The 16,299-nt window shown below is 39.8% G+C and overlaps 1 protein-coding gene across 5 annotated transcripts in view; it reads right to left on the reverse strand.

Moving 5' to 3' along the window:
- Positions 1-210: 210 nt before the first annotated feature.
- The window catches only part of LOC106095138 (breast cancer anti-estrogen resistance protein 1), a 134,181-nt gene continuing 118,092 nt past the window's right edge, over positions 211-16,299 (reverse strand). For all 5 annotated transcript variants that reach the window (XM_059370791.1, XM_059370793.1, XM_059370794.1 and 2 more), the window contains exons 5-6: positions 4,371-5,095; positions 211-1,657 (exon numbers count right to left, since the gene is read on the reverse strand). In XM_059370791.1, coding sequence (XP_059226774.1) covers positions 535-1,657; positions 4,371-5,095 — 1,848 coding nt within the window. In that variant the 3' untranslated portion in view covers positions 211-534. The remainder of the gene's footprint in view (positions 1,658-4,370; positions 5,096-16,299) is intronic.

A 16,299-nucleotide genomic window follows, 5' to 3' on the forward strand; every position in this document is an offset into this window, starting at 1 on the left:
TTCAATTCCCACCTCCGGCCTTGGTCTGACGTGGTATTACAATGGACTGTTGTTTTTAAGGCTACCTCGATCGAAATCAAACTTTGCCTCAAAAAAAAGCTTTTAGTAGGCTTTAAACCTACTTTCAAGCTTTATTCGCTTCTTTTCTCTACTTTCAAAAAAAGAATTCTCTGGATCTCTGTTGTATGCTTTGATTGAGAAAATCGTCTATCAAGTTTAGAGTAAGCTTTTAGTTAAGCCTCTGAAAATTCATTGCAAGCCGAAAGCTTTAACTAAACTTAAGCTGTAAAACAAATCTACAAACCTTTTCCAGCTATTCCGGCAAAAGCTTAGAATTGTTAATGGGCCTTGCAAGCTTGTTTGCAACAGCTTTTGATTTAGTTGTTCGCAGGGATTGTGGGGGTTTAACATTAACTTGTTCGTTGCCAAAAGCTTTTTTCCTAAAAAAGTTCTATAATTCATATGTATGGAAGACTTTTGAAGCCTTTTTTCTCGTTCTCTTTCATTCTTACTTTTTTCCCCTTTGCCTCATGCTTACATTGTCAATTGATGGGCATGCAACATCACTGTCTTCAGAGCACAAGCCAAGTGGCTGATGTCCACCACCGAATCCACCATTTCCTGCACCGCTGTAACACTAGGGAAATAGGCTGCAGCTTGTTTGGACTTAAGAACACAGGTTTTCAAAGCTTCAGCTAAATTGTTGGAACATCTAAGAATTTTCTCCTTTAAATCGGCTTTGGACACATTGCGATGCACAATGTCGCCTATGGTCACCAAGTTATGGGCACTGACCACCACAAACTTGCCATAGGCTATGAAGAATTTCGGTGGCTGATTATTTTTCACCGTTTCCAGAAAAGAGTCTATGGCTTGACCCAAATTACCCATGTGTGTGGTGATCTGTACTGCGTAATAACGCACCAACATTTTATCCTTTTCGTTCATTTCCACTACCACCTTTTTGCCATTGGGTGTGGCCGGCATGTTGTTGCTGGCGGTGGTCAGAACTGTGTTCTCAGCCACCTTTAGCACTGTATCGAATTTATTTTTCATATTCTCGGGTATGGCCTCTCGCAGTAAGGAATTTTTGCGTGCCGCTGCATCTTTGGACTCAAACGACACATAATCATAATCTTCCAACAAGACAGCGGTGGTTCGTTCCTCCTCCGCTGTGGGAGTTTGTGGCACCGACGTGGTTTGATTTGCTGCCACCGATGACTCCTCGATGACCTCGCTTAGCTGACGCTTAAAGAGCAGGGAAGCATTACCTTGTATAAACGAAGTGGTTGAGCGAACATCTTCGGTTAGGGTTTGAGCACAGGCTATGAGACGATCCAGGCTATCGGGTGACTTGCAGGTGTTCTTATCATCATCACGCACCAACAGATCCATAGACCATCCTCCGTTAGCCTCTAGGACTTCACAGGAATCTTGCACCAAATTGTTGGCATCTCGTAGAGCTCGTATAATGGGTTTTAGTTTTGTGGCCAGGGTACGATCCTCCGATTTAGAGGCATTACCCAAGGCTCCCTCGCCAAACTCCGCCAGATCGTGTAGGGCAGTGCGCAGCCGCACTGCAGCCAGTTTGACTTCCATGAGAACAGGCTCGAGCTTTTCGCGGCAACGCCATTCGGGAGAGACAAAAGCCAAAAGTCTGAAAGAAAGGAAAAGGAGAAAAAATGGAAAAATTAGACAAAATTTAACAAAGAGGAAGACAGGAAGAACGAAGCGTATTTAGGCCTTATTTTACTACCCCCCCTCCCTCCCTTGGACATCGTCGCAACTTTGAAGTGTCGAAGGAAGCATTTAAGTGCTTGGGCTTCCTTAAACGGTGAAGGAATTACTTCACTCCGTCTGATCTTCTTAACATCTACACCACTTTCATAAGACCCAAATGGAGTAGAACTCACATGTAAGGGCTGGAGCTTCAAAGTCATCCCTGTAGCTACTGGACCGTGTACAGAGGAGAACGATGGCGTTGATTGGGGATAGTAGGGTATCCAACTTTGTTGCCTCCCTTGAACATCGTCGGTACTTTCATGGTGTGTGTTCGTCTGATATTCGTCTTCTTATTCCTGATGTAAGACTGTTTGTCAGGGATACTAGACATTATAGGAACTTACACCCGTTTGCAATTGATTGGCCAGCGGACCGCACAATGTATCATAGGGCGAATTCTTATTTCGCCCGAACCGTTCGTATGTGGAATCGACTTCCGGCTAATGTTTTTCCCACCCACTTTGGCATCCAGAGATTTAAGACAAATGTCAATAAAAACAGAGAATTGCGCCCTCTAGAGGCTCAAGAAATCAAGATCCCAGATGGGTTTATATGGCAGCTATATCAGGTTATGTACCGATTTGCGCCGTACTTGGATGAAAATTGCGCCCTCTAGCGGCTCAAGAAGTCAAGATCCAAGATCGGTTTCTATGACAGCTATACCAGACTATGAACCGATTTGAATCATATTTAACACAGTTGTTGGAAGTGATACCAAAACACCACGTCCAAAATTACTGTCAAATCGGATATAAATTGAGCCCTCTAGAGGCTCAAGAAGTCAAGATCCCAGATCGGTTTATATGACAGCTATATCAGGTTATGTACCGATTTGCGCCATACTTTGCACAGTTATTGGAAGTCATAACAAAACACATCATGCGAAATTTCAGTCAAATTGGATGAGAATTGCGCCCTCTAGAGGCTCAAGAAGTCAAGATCCAAGATCGGTTTATATGACAGCTAAATCAGGTTATGTACCGATTTCCGCCATACTAAGCACAGTTATTGGAAGTCATAATAAAACACCTCGTGCAAAATTTCAGCCAAATCGGATAAGAATTGCGCCCTCTAGAGGCTCAAGAAGTCAAGATCCAAAATCGGTTTATATAACAGCTATACCAGATTATGAACCGATTTGCGCCATACCTAGCACAGTTATTGAAAGTCATAACAAAACACCACGCACAAATAGATCCATATCTCGATTTAAGGATTTCAGATTTCGCCGAAATCTAAAGCAGTGAGTAGAGTTAGGCCCTTCGAGATCCTTCTTCTGTTTGGCCCGGATCGGTCCAGATTTGTATATAGCCGCCATATAGACCGATCTCTCTATTTAAGGTCTTGGACCCATAAAAGACGCATTTATTGTCAGATTTCGCCCAAATTGAAGACAGTGAGTTGTGTTAGCCCCTTCGGCATCCCTTTTCAATTTGGCCCAGATCAGTACAGATTTGGATATAGCTGCCATTAAGACCGATCTCTCGATTTAAGGCCTTGGACCCATAAAAGGCGCATTTATTGTCCGATGTCACCGAAATTTGGGACAGTGAGTTAAGTTAAGCCCCTCGATAGACTTCTGCAATTTGGCACAGATCGGTCCAGATTTGGATATAGCTGCCATATAGACCGATCTCTCGATTTAAGGATTTTGGCCCATAAAAGGCGCATTTATTGTCCCATGTCGCCGAAATTCGGGACAGTGAGTTGTGTTAGGACGTTCGATATCCTTCTTCAATTTGACCCAGATCGGTTCAGATTTGAATATAGCTGCCATATAGACCGATCTCTCGATTTAAGGTTTTGGGCCCATAAAAGGCGCATTTATTGTCCGATGTCACCGAAATTTGGGACAGTCACCGAAATTTGGACCGTCCGTCCAGCTGTCGAAAGCACGACAACTTTCGAAGGAGTTAAGTTAGGCGCTTGAAATTTCGCACAAATACTTCTCATAAGTGTAGGTCGGTTGGGATTATAAATGGACCAAATCGGTCCATGTTTTGATATTGCTGTCATATAAACCGATCTTGGGTCTTGACTTCTTGGGCTTCTAGAGGGCGCTATTCTTATCCGATTTGGCCGAAATTTTGTGTGAGTTGTTTTATTATTACTTGCAACAACTGTGGTAAGTATGGTCTAAACCAGTCCATAGCCTGATATAGCTGCCATATAAACCCATCTTGGGTCTTGACTTCTTGGGCTTCTAGAGGGCGCTATTCCTATCCCATTTGGCCGAAATTTTGTGTGAGTTGTTTTGTTGTGACTTCCAGTAACTGTGCCAAATATGGTCAAAATCGGTTTATAATCTGATATAGCTGCCATATAAACCGATCACCCAATTTAACTTTTTGAGCTTCTTGAGGGCGCAATTTGCCTTAAGTTTTGCAGGTTATATTTTTCTATGACTTGTACGGCATGACAAGTTCGGTCCATATCGATCAATTACTCGATATAGCTCATGTATATTTGATAAACTAATTCAATGAACTTGAGAAATGCGATCCATGGTGGAGGGTATACGAGTATAAGATTCGGCCCGGCCGAACTTAGCACACTTTTACGTGTTTACAAAATTTATGAACGCTTACCTCGTTATTGCCATTGTCGTCTCCGATTGCAATTTGGCCAGTGTTTCCAGAGCCGATGACAGTTCCAGCGGTAATTCTTTGGTTGCTACTACAGCTTGACCTGCGCCTTTTTTGTCCAGGCCATTTGTGGGTATGGGAAAATCATATGTCGAACAATTGCCATTCACCGAAGATGCTCTCGATGAGGGTCTCTGCTGTTGTTGCTGCTGCTGCTGCTGTTGCTGCAAAACTGCCCTCACAGGCAATGGATTGCGACGTGGTATATCATAATCCGGCATATTTGCCAGCGATGAACGATTTGATGATGAGAATGAAAGTGAGAGACTATCATTTGTGAGCAGTGATGAATTTGAACTGCTTGGGGTTAATGTATGCTGATGTTGCAGCAATGAATTCAAAGGTCTTGGCACATCGTAATTCTCATCTGGTATGGGTGTGGAGCATGCTTTCTTGGCAGCAGCATGTAAATGAGCCATATTGCGTTTTATGTAGCGTGGTATATCGTAATTGATGGGTACGGCTGGTTTGGGTATATCGTAGGTCTCAAATTCGTGACTTACAGAGTGGCCAGGAAGATTTTGGTAAATTTGTTGCTGTTGCAGTTCTTGTTGAGCAAAAGCTGCCGACAGAAGGTGCTGTGAATTGTGTGATTGAGCCTGATGTTGCTGTTGCTGTGGGGGTATATTGTAAATGTAGACATCACCGTGACGTTGTGGTGTGATAACCTGAAACGAAATGGGAAGACAAATTAGAAAAGTTGTAACTAAAAAAAAGAAGTTTCTTAACAAAAATTGCGGCTTGTAGGGATTCATAAAGTCAAGTCGGGAGATCGGTTTATATGGGAGCTATATCAGGTTATAGACCGATTTGGCACAGTTGTTGGAAGTCATAACAAAACACCACATGCTCAATTTAAAATCGGACAAAAATTGAGGCTTGTAAGGGCTCAAGAAGTCAATTCGCGAGATTGGTTTTTATGGGAGCTATATCAGGTTATAGACCGATTTAGACCGCACTTGGCACCGTTGTTGGACAAAAATTGAGGCTTGTAAGGGCTCAAGAAGTCAATTCGGGAGATCGGTTTATATGGGAGCTATATCAGGTTATAGACCGATTTGAACCGTACTTGCCAAAGTTGTTGGAAGCCAAATGGGACAAAAATTGAGGCTTGTAAGGGCTAAAGAAGTCAATTCGGGAGATCGGTTTATATGGGAGCTATATCTAAATCTGAACCGATATGACCCATTTGCAATCCCCAGTGAAAAGATATTGAATTGAAAATTTGCACATGGAGATTTTTTTACATTGGCATGTTAAGTTCGAAGTAGGGCTATATGGGACTGTATATTGATAGTCCTCATATAGACCGATCATCCGATACCCGATTTTGCGGAAATTTGTATCAGAGAATTGTTGTCTCGGCATCCGGCATCGGGACCACGTATGTCCCAGATCGTATGTATGTATATAGCCCCAATGTAATCCGATTTGGTTTCTTGGGCTCATAAAATGGGTTTCTTAGATCCGATTTTGTTGAAATTTTGCCACATTGAGTTGTTTTGGTCATCCGCCGATATCAGCCGACCGACTTTCATGAAATTTTCACAGAGGGTAGAGTTTGAGCCCCCGGTGCAAATAGGGAACTACATTTTTTGATATCCGAAGGGGAGGCGGACCTTCCCCCTTACCCCAATTTTCAAAAACGCCCGATCTCGGAGATGGGTGTACCGATTTAAGTGAGATTTTGTATGCCACCTTATGGTACCCCGAAAACACGAAATTGGTATACCAAATAAATAACCTGGGGGAACGCCCCATCCTAAAACCCACCCGAACGGACGTGTTTACCAATTGGGACAATATGGATATCAAATGAAAGGTATTTAAGAGTAGAGTACGAACTTGGCATACAAATGTCACACTAAGTATCGGGGGGTCCTCCACCCCCCAAAAACACCTCCCAACAGTACACTTTTACCGCTTTGGGCAGTATGAGTTTCAAATTAAATGTATTTAAGAGTAGAGTACAAATCTGGCATAAAAATTTATTCCTGGATGCCTGAGGGGCCTCCCCACCCACCAATACCCTCCAGCACGACACATTTATTCGAATCCCAGGATCGGTTTATATGGGGGCTATATCTGTTTATAGAACGATTCGGATCATACTTAACATGGATGTTGGAAGTCATAACTCAAGACTTTGTTCCAAATTTCAACTAAATCGCATGAAAATTCAGGCTTCTAAGGGCTTAAGAAGTCAAATCCGGGGATCGGTTTATATGGTGGCTATATCTGTTTATAGACCGATTAGGATCATACTTGGTATGGATGTTGGAAGTCTTAACTCAAGTCTTTGTTTCCAAATTCAAATCGGATGAAAATTGAGGCTTCTAGGGGTTCAAGAAGTAATATTAGGGGGATCGGTTTATATGGAGGCTACATCTGTTTATAGACCGATTGGGATCATACTTGGCATGGATGTTGGAAGTCATAACTCAAGTCTTTGTTCCGAGTTTCGGCCAAATTGGATGAAAATTGAGGCTTCTAAGGGCTCCAGAAGTAAAATTGGGGGATCGGTTTATATCAGGGCTATATCCAAATCGAATCCCATATGGCCAATTAACAATCCCTAACAACCTACATTAATTGGAAATATCTTTGCAAAATTTTAAGAGGTTAGCGTGACGCGTTTGACCGCTTTTGTGATTTCGACAGACGGATGGACGGACATGGCTAGATCGACTCAGAGTGTGGAAACGATCCAGAATATGAGGATATGGGGTTGCCGATCAATATTTCGAGGTGTTACAAACGGTATGACCGGATTAGTATACTCCTATCCTATGGTGGTGGGTATAGTAAGAGAGTGAAAGAAGGCGCAGCGGAGGGGGCCCTGTCCAACTAGTCTTCTTGTATATAAAAATCAATTTGTGTTTGTTTGTTTGTGTGTTCCTTATAGGCTCAAAAACGGCTGAACCGATCCCGTGGTGAAAATAGGGTACTACATTTTTGAATATCTAAAGGGGGGGGGGGGGGGGGGGGGGGGGCGGACCCACCCTCTTACCCTAATTTTCAGAAACGCCAGATCTCGGAGATGGGTGGCGCGAATTCAGCGAAATTGTGTGTGCTCTCTTATAGTAACCTAAAAACAAAATTCGGTATCCAAATTTCGGATGGGGTACCTAGGGGGACCGCCCCACCCCCAAAGCTACAATTTACATATATAGACCAATCGCGACAATATGGGACTAAAATGAAAGGTATTTAAGATAAGAAAATGTATCTGATATCCAATTGTCGAACCGAGTGTTTGGGGGACCACCCCAACCCCCAAAACATACCTAAATCGGGCATATTTATCGACCATGGCAATATGGGACTCAAATCAAAGATATTTGCGAGTAGAATACGAATCTGATATCCAAATGTGGGACCAAGTGTTTGGGGGGTTCACTCCAACCCCCAAAACACCCCCCAAATAGGACTTATTTACTGACCATGGCAACATGGGGTTTAAATAAAAGGTATTTGAGTGTAGAATACGAATCTGATATCCAAATGTGGGACCAAGTGTTGGGGGGGGCCTCCCCTCCTCAAAAACATGCCACAAAGAGGATAAATTTACGACCATATCAATATGGGGCTCAAATGAAAGGTCTTTGGGAGTATAGCACGAATCTGATATCAATATTCGGGAAAAAGTTTCTATGGGGCCACCCCACCCCCATAACACCACCCAAATAGGAAGTATTTGCTGACTATTGCAATATGGGGCTCAAATAAGAGGTATTTTAGAAAAGGATACTAATCTGATATATGTTTTCAAGGCCGAGATACTGAGTGGTCGCCCCATCCTCCAAACCGGTCATGTTTGCCGACTATGGAAATATGGGGCTCAAATGAAAGGTATTTGGGAGTAGATTACGAAGCTGATATCAACATTCGGGACCACTTGTCTAGGGGAAGCCCCAACACCGTAAAAACCCCCAAGTAGGACATATTAGCTCGCCAAGACAATTTCAGTCTTCAAGGCAGTAGAGCTCGATACTGATAGCTTTTAGGGTCCATACCCCAAACCGGCCATATTTGTTGACTTTTGCCATAAAGGATTTAAATGAAAGGTATTTGAGATTAGAAATCAAATTTGATATCCAATTTTGAGACCAATGGCAATATGGCGTGCAACGAAATGATGTATCCATATATGAGAATAGAGATGCTGATATATTTTCAAGGCTAAATGTTTGGGGGACAACCCCACTCCCCAAAACTTAATCGAGCTTATTTACCGATCATGTTGATGTGGGGCTCAAATTAAAGTTCTTGGGGAGTAGAGCACGATATTTATACCCACTTTCGGGACCAATTTTCTGGGGGTCTACGCCTTTCCCAAAATACCCCACAAACAACAATTATTTAGTGACCATCGAAATATGGGGCTCAGATAAAGGTATTTGGCACAATGTGGGACCATGTTTTTGGGGTACCGCTCCTTCCTCAAAATACCCCCCAAAGGGTAAAAATTTACCAACCATGCCAATATGTGGTTGAAATAAAAGATATTTAAGATTAGAAATCAACTTTTATAACCAATTTTGGAGTCAAAGGATACTTTTGTTCCATATAAAGTAAAGGAAGCCGCAGCGGAGCGGGCGCGGTTCAGCTAGTCTATTTTATAGATCGAACTATTTTATAGATGAAATGGAAGAGATCCCTGATTATCCATGCCGTATATCAAGATATCAGGATCAGACCAAAATGACAGCTATAGACATAGCTGTATATAGAGCTAGCTCCCGAATAAACTTTTTCGATTCATAAATGGTGCTTTTCAGATCGAATTTAGACGAAATATAGATACGATATATGTATGTCAGTGGTGGTGGGTATCCAAAGTTTATGTCTGTTTTACTTGTTGAATTTTCATATTTTGTATTATAATTTTGTTTCTAAACAATTTTAAAAATATCTTCAATAGAGTGCAGCTTGGCATTTTCCGTTTTGCATAACTGAAGGTTATTTAAGTATTTTACAGTAGAAGACGTTCGTTGAACACAGGAAGTAAGATTTTGTAACTCGTTTTGTTGTTTGTGTGGCTTTTCAGTTTTGAGGAATTGTAAGTTTGTAAATTTTTGAACGGTTTCCAAAACAATAGCAGTAAAATGAGAAAAAGCACGACTTTAGATTTTAGCTTTCTGAAATTTTTAAATTTTTTATATTCGTTTTTGGCACTTTTTATATAAAAACACGTTTTTTCTAAGGCATCACAGCTCAAATTTTATTTCCTTCCAATTTATTTAAATTTTTTTTTTTTTTTTTTTTTGAAATTTTGAATTTTTTTTGTGGTTGAGGTGTAACTGCATAAAATATTCATAAAACCATGTTGTCTTGTCTCTTTGTGGTATCTTGTATCTTTCCACACCTTTTTACACTTCAGGGATTACAGAAGGCACGTTTTACTACAAGTTCAAGGCATTACAATGTGTTATGCAGCCCAGGGTGAATGTAGACAATTTTAGAATCTCTTTCAATAAATCAACTTTCTATGAATTTTATTTATGCTAAATGGTATTTTTTTTCTAAAATTTCGGTATGAATTTGTTTTAATTTTCTCGCCGGAGAAAAATTTCACATGTTTTTCTTTACAACTCAAACTCAAACATACTCACACACACACCTTTTACAGCAGGCACTCATACACGCACAAACACCTTATGCCAGGAATGTCTAGCCTGCAGGAGTCATTTCAACCTTTTGTACGTCTTATTATATTGATTTTCTTCTTCTTCTTCTTGTTCTGCTTCTCGTTTGTCTTCCCCACAAAAGAACAGTGAAATAGCAGTTTATTCTTAAAGATTTTCGTTTTTGGTTAATAACTGTATAAATTCTCCATTTTTTTTAAGTATAAAAAAAATATAGTCAGTCAATTGTTGCTTGATTCGTTAATAGCTTGGAATTTTTTTACAACTGCAACTCTGTTGTATGCGGTATAAAAAAATATTAAAAATTCCACACTTGATTCGTTTTTCTTATTGTCTATGTCTATGTCGTTAACTATGAAAAATACTACTGTTTCAGAGGCATATTGTTGTTGCAGAGTAAACATACACTTGGCACAACATCCTCACAGTACTGTTAACTCTCCTTTTAGTGTGTGTGTGTGTGCGAGAGAGTGAGAGCGAAACTAAAGCGCATGTCATTGACTCTGCAAATGAGTTTTACGCTTATGTGGGTGGTGGATTTCATCCTTTTTGTTTTTCTTTTTTCAAAGTCCATTGACTATTGGACGTTTGTTTGTAGAGGTCGCCGCTGTTTGTATATGCATTTCGAGTAGAAGTTGTAAAGCTCGTTAAGTGTATGGAGGCCTGGCAACAGGCCTTTACCTGTGTTTAGTATTCAATTTTATCGTTTTATACGACGTGATGCGCTAACTCTAAAATCAGACATTTATTACCAAAAGTTTAGACATCTAGAAAACTCATGGTGTGCTGCTTTGGAAATGGTTGGTTAAACAAGAAAGTAACTTGCATAGGACTAATTTACACTTTTGAACAAAATTGGCAAAAATTGCCAAGTAATCTTTTTTTTTGTAAAAATAAGAATGATGACAAAAACTTTAATAAAATAAAATGTCAACCATATTTGGACAAAAAATTTTCTCTAGAAGAAGAAACGCTGTCAAACATATCACACAATTCCATAAAAGTAGAATTTTTATAAAAAAAATTCTAAAATTTTTTTAAAAATAAATTCTAAAAAATTCTATTTTAAGAAATAAAATTTTGATACATTTTCTGTAAAAAATAAAATTTGCAAAAACATTTTCTCTAAAAATAAAATTTTGACATACAGACACTTTAGAAGAAGAAACATTGTCAAACAAATCACATAATTCCATAGAAATAGAATTTTTATAAAAGTTTTAAAACAAAAATTTTCCAAAAAATTTTTAAAAATAAATTCTTAAAAAATTTTATTTTAGGAACTAAAGTTTTGACACATTTTCTGGTAAAAATTTAATTTGTAAAAACATTTTCTCTAAAAATAAAATTTTGACATACCGACCCTTTATAGGCCGATCGGTCTCTATGGCAGCTATATCTAAACATGAACCGATCTAATCCATATTTAGGTCAGATGTCGGGAGGCTTAAAACTACGCACTCCAAATTTTACCGAAATCGGACAATAAATAAAGCTTTTATGGTCTTCAGACCCTTTATCGGGAGATCGGTGTATATGGCAGCTATATCTAAATATGGACCGATCTAATCCATATTTAGATCAGATGTTGTGAGGCTTAAAATAACCCACTGTTTTAAATTTCAGTGAAATCGGGTATTAAATAAAGCTTTTATGGGCTTGAGAGCCTTTATCGGGAGATCGGTCTATATGGCAGCTATATTTAAACATGGACCGATCTAATCCATATTTAGGTCAGATGCCGGGAAGCATACAATAACCCACTGTTGCAAATTTCAGCGAAATCGGGTATTAAATAAAGTTTTTATGGTCTTCAGACCCTTTATCGGCGGATTGGTCTATATGGCAGCTATATCTAAATATGGACCGATCTGAACCATATTTAGGTCAGTTGTCGGGAACCTTAAACTACTCACTGTTCCAAAATTTCAGCAAAATCGGATGAAAAAAAAGTTTTTATGGGCATTAGACCCTTTATCGGAAAATCGGTCTATATAGCAGCTATATCCAAATATAGTCCGATTTGGCCCGTTCAAAAATTTAACCAGCGTGCATCAAAAAGACGTATCTGTGCCAAATTTCAGCTCAATATCTCAATTTTTGAAGGCTCTAGAGTGATTACGGACGGACAGACACACGGACATCGTTAAATCGTCTTAGAATTTTACGACGATCCGAAATGTAGATACTTTGTAGGTTCGGAAATTGATATTTCGATGTGTTGCAAACGGAATGACTAAATGAACGTACCGCCTATCCTACGGTGGTGGGTATAAAAACACTTTAATCACATAAAAAATTGCAAAAATTAGGTCTTTCAAAGGGTAAACAAGTAAAAGCGTGCTAAGTTCGGCCGGGCCGAATTTTATATACCCTCCACCATGGATCGCATTTGTCGAGTTCTTTTTCCAGCATCTCTTCTTAGGTAAAAAAGAGGATATAAGAAAAGATTTGCTCTGCTATTAGAGCGATATCAAGATATGGTCCGGTTTGGACCACAATTAAATTATATGTTGGAGACCTGTGTAAAATGTCAGCCAATTCGAATAAGAATTGCGCCCTTTGTGGGCTCAAGAAGTAAAATAGAGAGATCGATTTATATGGGAGCTGTATCGGGCTATAGACCGATTCAGACCATAACAAACACGTATGTTAATGGTCACAAGAGAATCCGTCGTACAAAATTTCAGGCAAATCGTATGATAATTGCGACCTCTAGAGGCTCAAGTAGTCAAGATCCCAGATCGGTTTATATGGCAGCTATATCAGGTTATGAACCGACTTGTACTTTATTTGACATAGTTGTTGAAAGTAACAATAAAAAACGTCTTGCGAAATTTCACCCAAATCGGATAGGAATTGCGCCCTATATAAGCTCAAGAAGTCAAGTCCCCAGATCTGTTTATATGACCGCTATATCAGGTTATAAACCGATTTGAACCATATTTGGCACAGTTGTTGGATATCATGACGAAACACGTCATGCAAAATTTCATTCCAATCGGATAAGAATTGCGCACTCTAGAGGTTCAAGAAGTCAAGACCCAAGATCGGTTTATATGGCAGCTATATCAGGTTATGGACCGATTTGAACCATACTTGGCACAGTTGTTGGATATCATAACAAAACACGTCGTGCAAAATTTCATCCCAATCGGATAAGAATTGCGCACTCTAGAGGCTCAAGAAGTCAAGACCCCAAGTCGGTTTATATGGCAGCTATATCAGGTTATGAACCGATTTGAACCATACTTGGCACAGTTGTTGGATATCATAACAAAACACGTCATGCAAAATTTTATTCTAATCGGATAAGAATTGCGCACGCTAGAGGCTCAAGAAGTCAAGACCCAAGATCGGTTTATATGGCAGCTATATCAGGTTATGGACCGATTTGAACCATACTTGGCACAGTTGTTGGATATCATAACAAAACACGTCGTGCAAAATTTCATTCCAATCGGATAAGAATTGTGCACTCTAGAGGCTCAAGAAGTCAAGACCCAAGATCGGTTTATATGGCAGCTATATCAAAACATGGACCGATATGGCCCATTTACAATACCAACCGACCTACACTAATAAGAAGTATTTGTGCAAAATTTCAAGCGGCTAGCTTTACTCCTTCGGAAGTTAGCGTGCTTTCGACAGACAGACGGACGGACGGACAGACGGACGGACATGGTTAGATCGACATAAAATTTCACGACGATCAAGAATATATATACTTTATGGGGTCTCAGACGAATATTTCGAGTAGTTACAAACAGAATGACGAAATTAGTATACCCCCCATCTTATGGTGGAGGGTATAAAAACGGTGATTCTTGAGAAAGGATCAGATCTCTCTGTTCTCCGTTTTATTTTTAGAAACAAAATTACAAAACAAGTAAAAATGTGCTAAGTTCGGCCGGGCCACATTTCGAGAAACCACCGCCACGGAATTGGCGATTGGAAGCCGATCCAATCTGTCTTCTCTTTATTGATAAACGGTCGGCACTCAGAGGTTATAAAGTCGGGTGGTCGGTCGATGGTGTTGAAATGAGAATCTCAGAAACAAGTAAGAGCATGCTAATTTCGGCCGAGCCGAATCTTATATATATATAGAGGTTCAAGAAGTCAAGACCCAAGATCGGTTTATATGGCAGCTATATCCGGTTATGAACCGATTGAAACCATACTTGGTACAGTTGTTGGCTTTCATAAGAAAACTCCTCATGCTAAATTTCAGTCGAATCGGATTAATATTACGCCCTCTAGAGGCTCAAGAAGTCAAGACCCAAGATCGGTTTATATGGCAGCTATATCATGTTATATACCGATTTGCGCCGTACTTGGCACAGTTGTTGATATCCAACAAATATAACAAAACACGTCGTGCAAAATTTCATTCCAATCAGAATTGCGCACTCCAGAGGCTCAAGAAGTCAAGACCCTAGATCGGTTTATATAGCAGCTATATCAAGTTATGGACCGATTTAAAACATACTTGGCACAGTTGTTGGATATCATAACAAAACACGTCGTGCAAAATTTCATTCCAATAGGATAAGAATTACGCCCTCTAGAGGCTCAAGAAGTCAAGACCCAAGATCGGTTTATATGGCAGCTATATCAAAACATGCACCAAATTGGACCATTTGAAATCCCAACTGACCTACACTTTTGGAAAGTATTTGGGCAAAATTTCAATTTTTGTCTTGGTATCTACCTTCGACTGCAAAATTCAGCTTACTGCCAAAGTCCCTCCCAACTCAGGCCTTTTGAGCATCGCTACTGTTTAGGGCAGCCAAAAGAAAGGTGTGTTAATACAATGCCCGGTTTGTTCTACGAGTATGCAGAAGTTCAATAACATTTCTCAATGTTTGCAGACACCATCCTAAGAGGTCCTAAGAGTACCTCTTTAGGCAATACACATCTGCAGAGGCTTAGGCATCATGGAAGGGACTGCAAAAACAAAATACCTAACAACAAATGAAAACCATGGTCTGCAAAGTTTCGAGTGCATTGCATGCCATAACAAATGAATGCATTCTTCATGCAATGTCAAGGTTTTAGTTGTGCAAAATTTTATTATTTCGATGAAACTAATCTAGGTTTTACTTTCAAAATAACTACAATTCGTTGGGAAAATCGAAAATAATAACCATGAAATAAGGCGACCTTCAAAAGCAAACTACCTTATCTTCTGTTTTCATCTTAAAACAAAGGCAAACACAACAACAATTCAAAAGAGTTTGCTTCAATAAAGGCTATATGTGTGCGTGCATATGACACGTAACACGGGTCAAACGTCAAAAAGGACCCTAGATAATTTCGTTGTGATGGACAATTTTGCTGCCCGCATATTCGAAAATTGATGAGGGACCAAAAGAGTGCCAAAGAACAACATCTGCAAACTGATTCTTCTGGTGAAAAATGTGTTGAAACTCAGGTAGTCCGGATGTCATGTCAGGCAATTTCTATTCAACTATTCACTCACCCTTAGGTGTTGGAGTGGAGTCATAAAAGAAACACCCAATCGCAGATATATGAAATGAAACCCAAATAGTTTTTGTCTTCATGTCAATATCCGGTAATGATTCAATTCATGGCAAATAAGCGTGCAACAGCGGCAGCCGTCACAACAATAACAGCAATTGTTTAGGTAACGAATGCCAAATTTTATATGAATCGGTAGGGGTTTTTGTAATGGCCTTTGTGTAGCTTAGTTTTGGGCAAATTTACTAAAACAGAGTTTTAGCAATTATCACAAATTGACTATGGTGGAAGTAGAAAAGGGAGTTTAGCAGCAAAAGAATGCAAACAAAAACATTTTTTTTTTGTTTTGACAAAAAGTTTGCTGAGTGGTAGATCGTTGCTTATCAAGGCTGAAATAGCTTCCATTTGAGCCCCATATTTCTATAGTCGGCAAACAGGCCACTCAGTGACTTGGCCCTGAAAATATATATCAGATTCGTGTTCTACTCTAAAAACCCTCTACTTTGAGCCCCATATTGGAATGGTCAGCAACTACGTTCTATATGGGTGGTGTTATGGGGGAGGGGTGGCCCCATACACACCGTTTCCCGAATATTGATATCAGATTCGTACCTTACTCCCAAAGACCTTTCATTTGAGCTCCATATTGCTAATGTAGTTAATTTGTCCTCTTTGGGGATTGTTTTTGGAAGCGGCGGCCTCCCACACACTTCGTCCCACATTTGGATATTAGTTTCGTATTC

Source organism: Stomoxys calcitrans, chromosome 1 (assembly GCF_963082655.1).
Source record: "Stomoxys calcitrans chromosome 1, idStoCalc2.1, whole genome shotgun sequence".
Taxonomy (NCBI): Eukaryota; Metazoa; Arthropoda; class Insecta; order Diptera; family Muscidae; genus Stomoxys; species Stomoxys calcitrans.